Source organism: Patagioenas fasciata, chromosome 8 (genome assembly GCF_037038585.1).
Source record: "Patagioenas fasciata isolate bPatFas1 chromosome 8, bPatFas1.hap1, whole genome shotgun sequence".
Classification (NCBI taxonomy): Eukaryota; Metazoa; Chordata; class Aves; order Columbiformes; family Columbidae; genus Patagioenas; species Patagioenas fasciata.
In genome coordinates, this window is record NC_092527.1 from 15,578,594 (window position 1) to 15,589,385 (window position 10,792).

At 36.6% G+C, this 10,792-nt stretch overlaps 1 protein-coding gene across 3 annotated transcripts in view; it reads left to right on the forward strand.

The window, feature by feature from the left end:
* Nucleotides 1-5,558, forward strand: part of RET (ret proto-oncogene) — an 85,260-nt gene extending 79,702 nt beyond the window's left edge. For all 3 annotated transcript variants that reach the window (XM_065843248.2, XM_071811747.1, XM_071811748.1), the window contains 3 exons: nucleotides 340-439; nucleotides 1,937-2,084; nucleotides 3,998-5,558. In XM_065843248.2, coding sequence (XP_065699320.1) covers nucleotides 340-439; nucleotides 1,937-2,084; nucleotides 3,998-4,155 — 406 coding nt within the window. In that variant the 3' untranslated portion in view covers nucleotides 4,156-5,558. The remainder of the gene's footprint in view (nucleotides 1-339; nucleotides 440-1,936; nucleotides 2,085-3,997) is intronic.
* The last annotated feature ends 5,234 nt before the right edge of the window (nucleotides 5,559-10,792 follow it).

Sequence of the window (10,792 nt, forward strand, 5' to 3'; positions counted from 1 at the left end):
TAGATATAGTCAAAATAACAATAACAGAAGTAATCAAAAGAATGTTAGTTTCTGCAAATAGTCTTAGTTTAGGCGTCACTTTGAATAAAAGTTTACAGAAACTTTTCAGAATTTGTACAAATAAAGAACAAAATCCTACTTTCTGATATAACAGCAGAGTTTTACAGATTTAAAGCCCATTCTCGTGAATGTTTATCAGAACACACGACAAAATGATGGATGTACTTGTGGATGGCCTTCATGCCGCAGCTCAGCTTCAGTACTATACATTATTTGAGCAGAAGCATGACCCACTTTTAACAATTTTATTTTCTTTTTCGCCCTGGTGGTGGGTGACAGGTACAACCTGATGTTGCGCTGTTGGAAGCAAGAACCGGATAAAAGACCAACATTTGCTGAGATCAGCAAGGAACTAGAAAAAATGATGGTGAAGAGTAGGGTAAGTGTGGGAAAGCATGAGTTTTTGAAGGTTTTCATCATAAACTGAGTTTGAATAAACAGAAATTATGTTTTCTTTAAAAAAAGGAAAGTACTTTGCTTTTCATCAAATTTTGACGCATCCAGCTTTTTAAAAACTGTACTATTCAATATAGTGGCTTTGGTGAGTTTGACTCTAAATGCAGATGAGTTATACTTAATCTGCCTAGTTTTCTTAAATTAAAAAATAAAAAAACAAACTGTGAAAAGTTATTCCTAAATTGCACTTCTGAATAAATAACCCTAGTGAGCCTAGAACTAGAAGAATACAGTATTTCCTTGAATCTGATTTAGTTGTATGATGATAGCAACAGATATACAAACTGTATGATTCCACCATTCTGAGTTACTTTAGAACTCTTATAATCCGGTATAGACTTTCTTCAAAGGAATGGATGCATTCTACTTGCATGTAAACACAAATATTAAAAAAAAATGTCTAGTTACAGGAAAGGGAGCAGTTACAAATGAAAAACAGAGGAAATAAAGGGACTATTACCAGATTTGATTAGAGGAGTAATTGTGCCACTGTACACAGCACTGGTGAGGTCCCACCTTGAATCCTGTGTTCAGTTTTGGGTCCCTCATCATAAGAAGGACATGGAAATACTAGAGAGAGTGCAGAGGAGGTGACAAAGCTGGTGAGGGGTCTGGAGCACAAGTCTTGTGAGAAGCAGCTGAGGGAACTGTGGCTGTTCAACCTGGAGAAAAGGAGAATGAGGGGAGACCTTATCACTGTCTACAACTACCTGAAAGGAGGTTGTGGCATGGAGGCTGTTGGTCTCTTCTCCCAAGCAGCAAGTGGTGGGATGAGAGGAAATGGCCTCAAGTTGGACCAGGGGAGGTTTATATGGGATATTAGAAAAAAATTCTTTCCGGAAGGGGTTGTCAGGCATTGGAACAGGCTGTCCAGGGAGGTGGTGGAGACACCATCCCTGGAGCAGTTTAAAAGGCATTTAGATGACATTCTTAGGGACATGGTTTAGTGCTAGAGTTAGGTTATGGTTGGACTTGATAATCCTGAGGGTCTCTTCCAACTGAGATGATTCTATGCTTATGTAATAGCTTTTGTAAAATGATAAGGAGATCTGAGTTTCTTTCTCCTTTAAGCACCTATATATATATTTCAGTCATACATATGTATCAGGCATAAGAGAAACTGAAGGTCAAACAAATCAGCCCTTGAACTTCTTGGTTATTTTACTGATGTGCAGAATTAAGTAAGGAAAGTATTACTATACCTCTAGCATGTCTAGTGTTCTGGCAAATCAGATACTTCCAAAGATGCTATAGCTGCAGAAAGAGAGAGCCTGCTCAGGTGCTGGAGGTACTATCAAAAGAAAAATGCAGTGAGGTCTGTACTTGTTTTAAAGCAAGCAGATGCACATTTAGCCTTTTACACCCAACCAGCAACATTGCCACGTACATTAACCCAGCTTTTTATCTGTTCACTTCTCAGGACTACTTAGATCTCGCAGCTTCCACACCTTCCGATTCCTTACTTTATGATGATGGGCTCTCAGAAGAGGAGACACCACTCGTGGACTGTAATAATGCTCCCCTCCCTCGAACCCTTCCTTCCACATGGATTGAAAACAAACTCTATGGTAGAATTTCACATGCATTTACTAGATTCTAGCAACACACACAAAAAATGATTTTTCTTCTGCACTGTTCTCAGACTCTGTAACCCCATTACAGTGTTTCTTGTCTGAATGAAGCCAACCAAAATTTGCTTGGAAGCTTCTTTTGTTTGTTTTTTTTGTTTGTTTGTTTGTTTGTTTCTTTGTTCTTTTGGTAAATGTCAAGTTTGCATCAGGATCATCCTTTAGTCATTTTGCAGCTGTGTTTAAAATAAATGTTTTTAAAAGGATGTGAAAATAAGTAAAATGACTAGATATCATACAGTAAAAAAAAAAAAAATCAGGGAAGTATTCTCAGGGGAAATATAAAAGGTTAACGAATATCTAATTCAACTACCCTGTTGGGGGGGGCGAGGAACATTTAAAGTATGTTAGAATCTGCATCTCTAATTTAAGCAATAGACTTTTTCTTTTAAAATACTGGTTTTTGCAATAGGTCAATGTAGGACCCATCTGCAAGATTTTTCATTTATCAAGCTGAATTTCTAGATTTCAGCTGCTGTTAATGTGTTCTGGAGGCATAAGCTGAACTGTCTATTTAATGTATCATAGAATTAAACCAGAGTATTATATACAGAAGTTAGAAATACTGTATATAAGTATTATATACAGACTAAATCAACATGTGAAGTTGATTGAATTAAAAATTGAAGTAACAATGGACATTTTGAAAATACACTCAGCTGTTTTCACGTCCTTTGATTTATTATGAAAATGTCAGTACTAAACCTTGATTGAATGATGTAGCAAGTGTTTTTACAAAGAACATATGCTTTCATATTGTTATGGTGAGATGGACAGTAAAAATGGTTCTTGCCAAAACTCCTACATTTTGTCTCCTGATTAAATATTCTACACATTTTTAGATATTTACTAACATCACAGATTTTTTTTTTCCATTCTTCAAGCAGTATGACTTTTGAAAAGTTGGATCTTTTAGCTTAAAAGTTGCCATTACTACATGGCTTCCCGTCTATTTTTGATCTGTATCCTAGCTATAATTTTCTTTAATAGGTTCCCTTAACTCATGTTCACTCTGGGGCACTTAGTGGCCAGATTGTTAGAAGAATGCAGTAATAGAAAAAGTTGCCACTGAGGTCAGTGGCAGATGCTGAAAGTTTAGTAAGCAACAAAATCAGATATCTGGTTTTGAAAATAATTACCCTGGTATGGTTCTCTGCTTGTACAGCACGGTGCTAAGCACTCTCCTTCCATTTTGGTGATCGCTTGTGCCTAAACTGAGAAGCAGTTACTGTACTCAATGCAAATAATTACATGCCTGAAATACATGTTTAAATGCTAATCAAGACAAGAGTGCTGAGGACTTTGTTGAACTTAACTCAGTTGTGCCCCTGGGATTTCCTAAAATATTAAGCAGGGGATCCCTGGTGGGGGTGTGAAAGCATCCCCAAAACCTCACTGAAGACAAAGGAAAGGTGCCCATTTAAGTAAATGGAAATACTCTCAGTCATTGGAATGGACTTTGGATCCTGTCCCAAATAGGTTTATTAAATCTTGGAGCACTTCCTGTACAGCAAGAACTTCTCTTGCAAAGCAATATATTGCTACATGATTGTTACAAAATAAAATTATGGAAAGTTGGAGGCTCATCAAAAATTATTAACTTTTCATTATGCACATGTGTGTGTGCACACACAAGTTTTTTTATCAAGTAAGCACTTTATTTTTTCAGGGTTTTTGCCTGCATCTAAATTTGTGCTTCAGGGAGTTTGAAACATCATTTATATGAATTGATTTGGGACAAAATCCAGTGGACTGGCTTAAAATATTGAAGGGAGTTTTGCCAAGGGCCTTACTGTCTGCACATGAAGTTATGGTTCTTCAGTGCAGAAAAAATTATCTGTTTTCATTTTTAGGCATGTCATACCCGAACTGGCCTGAGGAGAGCCCCGTTCCACTCACAAGATTCGATGGCACTAACTCTGTGTTTTCAAGATATGCAAATGATAGTGTATATGCTAACTGGATGGTTTCACACTCAGCGGCAAAATTTATGGACAAGTTTGATAGCTAAAATTTTCTTTGTGAAAGGTAATGGACTCGTGAGGGGAACCAAGATGCAAAGAATGGACAGTCCATTGGCTCGTTCTTTGTACAATCAACAAGCTTTTAAATTGGCAAACCCGTTTATTGGTAGTTTCTGAAGTGTGTTATTCATGCTGAAAACTATAATCGGTGATTTCCCCTTTCAAAAAACATATCAAGCTGGATAAGAGTTGCAGTTCCAGTACTTCTTTCTATAGATTGCCATTTTGCATATGGTTCCATTCGGCAACTTCTTACTGCAAATGGCCTCGCACTGCATTTTCGCTGGTTTTTAGACTAACCATCCCGTGTTACAGCTTTCTTGGATGGGAAAATGTACTTGAACTGCTACTTTTATAGTGGCTGTTAGTGTACAACCACTTGTTTTAAGCAGAAAGCACAAACAATATATGGAAGGGAGGGGGGAAATAGGCTCCAAAATTACTTGAGGTTGCAATCAAATGAGAAGTGTTATGAGGAGGTTGGCACTAAAGAAGCCTGTATCTTGGTTTGGGAAAAACATTAAGTAACTCAATAGAGGACTTGAGATTCAACATTTGAAGTCTTGGAAAATGTACTGCCTTGTCTTAATGAGAAGAGAGTTTGTTTTATTAGTCTTAACTTCTCTTACCTTTAGCACAATGGAGATCAATTTGATAGAAGATAAGCTGTATAGACTGATGGCAATCAAGAGTGTTCATCTGACCCAATTTACTTTCTATCACCTACATCTTACTAATGTTAAAATGTACAATCTTGTACAATCATAATTCCTATTATGAGTTCAAAATACACTGTATGGGATTTTTAGATTGAATTCAAGTAAAGAGATTTTGTTTGCAGTCACGTTCAGTGGGTTGGAGTCCTCCTCTCAGCTCCAAATTGGATACACTGCCATGCATAGGACACTGCCATGACATAACTCCAAATAAACCTATTACCTTGGAAGTCATGAGTAAGCAACACTTGTACTGCAAAATTGGTCTAAAACTCTACTGTTAATGAAACTATACAAGGAAAATGTCTTTGAAGTTTGTTAAGGTGAAATATAACAATGTTGAGCTTACAACACTGACTGGATATTTGGGAGAGCGATCAGATTGTAGGCCATGTGTTCTACGTGGAAGAGTAAATGATCAGCACTATTTTTGTCTTTATTTGTAATCCAATATGGTTAAAGATAAGTTTTTGTTTGCTACAAATGTTGGGACATAAGTCCCGAGTGACTCGTTGTTAGCCTTGTGATGGTTATTCTAAATAATCCAGTTCTTCTACCAAAGCTTGCTCCTGTCACAATTCAATTTAGCTGTTTTCAGATGTTGTTTTGTGTATCAACTTTATGTTTCCATTAAAGTCTGTGATTTCAGAAACAAGAGAGTCAGACTGCCAAAACCTGGCTGCAGATTTTTATTTTTAAAAAAGTGGGATATAAAGTGCTGCGTTGGAATTCAAACACCTTCACTGTTGGATATCATACATGATCTTGTCCTAGTTTTGGACAAGCACTAAGCAGAGTGACTCTTTCTTTGTACAAACATTTGCTGCGTTGTGTATCACTTATGTACAGTAAACAGATACAGCCATGTACACAGAAGGGGTTCAGTTGTGATATAATGGTGATCTTCACTGGCATGACACAACTGTCAGAATGCACACTTTCAAAATAAATTGCACTGAAAATTAAGCCCATTATATTGGGCTTTTTTTCCTATTGAGAGATCTATGAAAAAAAGGAGAGAAAAAATGGCACTTGTAATAACTTTGTCCAGTCCTTTTCTTATATTTTATGTCTGTAGATGGGAATTCTTTATTTGCCATGAGCAACCAATTCTTCTTCAAATTAAGAATTTCTTTTTGTCAGCTATCTTCAGCACCAGTATTCAACTGGGAGATGCAAAGCCCCCAGTCTCTAACCTGAAAAGCCCTGTGACCACATTGCTGTACAGTAGGTGAGTGGGATAGTAAGTGATGCTGAAATGGCTAGTGGATGCAGAAAGGTATATTTTAGACTTCTAATATGAGTCAATGTTGTTTCAGGCATTAATTCTTGTGAAAAATTTCACTAAGAGTTCATGTCACCTATGTTACCAGGCATAGATTCTGCATACAGAGTTCATAATTATAGTTGCCGTACGCAATTACCTGCATTAAATGCAGCTTGGTGAAACAATCTTCACAAATGTTTCCTATTCTGACTAATTTTGACTCCTTTCCTGTTCATGAATGTTAGTAAAAAAAAAGATTATTGCTTTCAAGTATTCATTCATCATGTGAAAGCTTCTTACGTCTTCTGTGTACACTATGTTTGTAAACATTTCCCGTGAAGTGTTTCCTATTTGTTCTGCGTTGTCACTAGTCAGAATGGTGAGAATCTTGTTTCAGTTCCCCATTAGAGAGTAAGTGTACTTCCCATGTGGGGAAGAAGTAATACTGCACATGATTATTTCCATCAGCGCCAGAAAAACTTATGCACTTGGCTGCCCTGAGGAAAGGGAATCTGAAAGGAACCGATGACTCACCTAAATGGACAGGTTGGAGGAATATTTCTAAAACTTTCTGCTGGCCTTTTCTAAATATCTGTGGAGATGACACAGTTTACCTGGTCTATGCTTTGAGTTGTGACAGACTGGGGAGGGAGTGAATCTCATGTGTCCTTCTAGCCATTACAGCAGAGCAAGGAAGTTATTGTAATATTAATTTCTACAAACTTTTCCGGAGGAATGACACTTAGAAAAATCTACTGTGAGGTTGCAGATTTTAATCTGCAGACATTAGCCTGTGAAATAAAAAAAAACCAAAACCTCTTGTCCTGTGAATATGAGACGTACAATACTTAAGTCATGTGGTTTTATCTACCATTTCTCATGCAAAATGTGCATGAATCTCTGTGGTACACTCAACTGGATCTGTTTTAAGTAATTTCAAAAATGTGCAGTGAAAACAAGTTTCTATTCCTTGTTGTTTTATAATCGATCTTGTATGAATAATATAAGCCTCAAAATATATCTAAAAAGCGTATTTCTACTATAACTTTTGAAAATTAAAAAAAAAAAAAAATCACTTAGAATTTTGAAATGCTTTCCTTCAAACTTCAGGCTACCTAAAAGCCCTGTGTCTCTCACTGCAGCTACAATGGTAAATTTATAACAGAATACTAGAGATGATGTTCAGCAGCATCAGCTCCTAGGTTGCACCAGGCAACATTCCCCTTAAACAAGACGCAGATTGTCCATAGTCAGATGAATGGCTTCTTTTTCAGCCTATGCTGAAATAGAACCCTATGATTCCCTAACACTGTGTGAAAGTATGTAAAATCTCAATAAGAAAACCTAAGTTGTTCAGGTTGACTGCATCTAGCTTCATATAATTTAAGTAGCCCTCTGAATTTAGTGACATCGTTCACAAATAATTTATTCATAACATTTGGCCTAAAACAGAATATCCCAACTGTCTGCTAGCATGAGTACAAAATATATTATCAAAATATGGACAAAGTAGCAATAGCCCAGGTCTGCCCATCACTAGCACAATATTATAACTTGTTAATCTAGAAGCAGTTATTTAGAAGCAGGCACTAGACACTAGAAGACAGGTAAGCATAAATACATCCATCTCTAGTGCATATCTAGAAGAAACAGTGAATTAAATATTTTTCAGTATTTATCGAGTTCTTCAATAAAGATGAGTTGTTCTTGTAAGCTGTGTTTCATATTTGTTTAGTATTTCTAATTTTTTGGGACAGCAACCTGCATCTTCCAGTTACAATACAGATATATCTATATCTGTGTATATATATACTCTTAATGCATTTTGAGAAGATTAACAGCTCCTTTATTTTCATGGTGTGTTTTTTTTGGTTTTACCTGGTTTTATAAAGGGTTGTGTGGTATCTCAGCACAACAAATTGTTTTGAGCTGTTACAAAAGTTAGTTTTGCTGATAACATTCTGAAATGAAATATAGAGGTTTTCCTAGCTGAGTACAGACAAGTACACCTCCCCTTAAGCTCATCTGAAATACTTAGCTCCTTACTTTGGGCTAATCAGGTACATTTCATAATACTCTGACTTGCATCTTGTCTGGAGGCTGTTTCATATGGATTACAGGCCAATCCAAAATGGTATGAACAATTTAAGAACACTGCAGTTGTACTTTCCATGTCAAAAAAAAACTTTCTAAGTTTCTCTATTAGGAAAAAAAAAAAAAAAAAAAAAAAGGTGTGTTAATCTCCAAGGTAGTTAAAAAAACTAGTGACTTTTGAAATCAATGACAATGCAATGAGTGTTGTCATTAGGTATCAGACTGAGAGTTTGATTCTATCCTTGCTGATATAAGGAAATGTGTATTAACATTTCACTGGTTTAAGAGCATTTTTATTTTGCCATGAGAAAAAGCTTTCCATTTAATCAGTTAAGCACAGAAGTTTGTAGAGGTTCAAGCTATTACACTGATAGCAAGTAATGTGCATATTTTAAATAAATAGTGATGTTTGCAGTAGGTGTTTCTGTTTGTTTGGGGTTTTTTATTTTCTCTGTAGTATAAAAATGGATTGGGTTTTCACAAAGCACTCAGCTTTGACCTAGGTCACCTCCCTGATAAACCTCTGCTGATTTTAATTGAGAGAAGGTAGAGCCAATGGGCAAATACTGGCCAAAAATTTCAATACAAAAAGATGCTTATTTTAACACAATATTAATGTAGCGGAAAGAACCACTAGTTGCATGGTCAGAATTATTGAATATGTCTGTATAGATAAGTGTTTTAAAATGTGAGTAGGGTATGAAGGTAAAAGCAGTCACTGTTCTTGCCTAGCTGTTAGGTACCTGCAGAAGTCCCTATGGGAAGTGAGGTTAGCCCAGCATTTTGTGTAAATTTCCTCTTAGATTTACAAGATGACATACAAAGAAAGCATAGATACCTGGGGGGGTTGTGAAGCTGATACATCAGATTCATTTTCTCAACCTCTCTGCAAGACCCTGTTATTAACAGAACCAGATATTACAATTATTTCTTAACTGCACAAATGTATTCGCATGTACCAAAAGAGAAACAGAGGTCTCCTGCTGAAAAGCACATCCATTGTAGCATGCCTAATTTTTTATATATTTCATAATCTCCTCTAAGTGGAGGACAGAAGAGAATGTAAGCCAACATATCTAGGGCCTTAGGTTTAGAATGATGTTTGCAAAATACTTTGTTATTGAACACTGTGAGGACACACGATTTTAATCAGTCACAACACTGGTGCCCAAAGTAGTTGTGGAGTTACTACACACCACACTAGCACTATGTCTGTTGGACAAGGAGTCAACAGGTGACCGCAAAGAGCTTTGGAGCACATATGCATCTCCCTAAGTTTTTGCCTGATGCCAACAGATGTCTCTTAGTACAATTCAAGAAACTTTGGACTGATAGACTTGAACTTTTTAGCGCATGATAGAGCCACAGATTTGAATTCCTGTAGAAACTCAGCCTAGATCCTGGCATCAATCAAACGTGGCAGTTTCCAATCTGATCTTTCTGCATCTCACAGATCGCTTAAGTACTTGTTAAAGCCCTTATATAATTTTTCAACTGCTTAGGGCTTTTTCTCCTGACATGATTGTAGTCGAAGAGTTTAATGTGAGCACTGATTTCCATTTGCAACATGTGTCATTTTTACAGCTCCCTGCCAATGCAATTTCCTGTCTGAATTTACTATGCTTAAGGATGGAAGTATTTTAAATATTTTTAATAAAACTAAATCAAATGAACCTGTATTATAAGCATTTAGTTTACTAAGAATCTTGCTTGCCTATATTTAGGGAAAAATTAATGTTATTTTGGGGATAAAAATAACATTTTCACTTCCTCTTTCAGATTTTTTGAAAAAGTAAGCTATAGCCCAATGAAAATAAAAAAAAATAGTAGGATGCACTAATCCTACCTCTTTACCAAATTGCTACCAAGAACAATAACAGTTTATTCAAGAGTATTTCACACACACACACACACACACGCGCGCGCGTGCGCAAAAAGCCTCAGAGTAACTTCATTGCAACCTTACGTCAGTTGGAAAATGTCAGAAGGGTGGAATCCCAAGTAAGCGGTGGCTGATATGACAGATGAGGAGGCTGCTCAAGAAGGTTGCTCTCATACCTTGAGACAGCTGGTTAAGGGGTAATCTTCTTAACATGATAAAAAAGTTGGGAAGAACATTGTAAAGACTGAGATGTGGGAAAAGCCTATGGAAATATCCAGGAAATAAAGACCAGATTTCTAGTATATGTTTTTAAATGTGTATGCAGCTTTAAGAATCAGCCAGCAAGAAGCAAGCAGAGTTGACTGTTCTCCAATATAGTTTTTGTCTGGTTAGGACTGTCAGTGATTGATTTGACAGCAGGAGACAAGAATGATTCTTTCTGCTACAGGGTATAAATAATTGAGAGAGATTTTAGCCTTGAGTCAAAAAATAGGTCCAGCACTTAATTAACTGGTTTTCCTGTGCAGAGAGGCTTTCTGAACAGTGGCCTGGTCCAGGCATAGCAAATAGAAAGGCATTAATTTTATGCTGATTATAAGGATTTTTATTTTAAAACATGACAGTTGGAAGTCTCACCCAGTGCTGCTCTTCCAGGATCGTTTGTT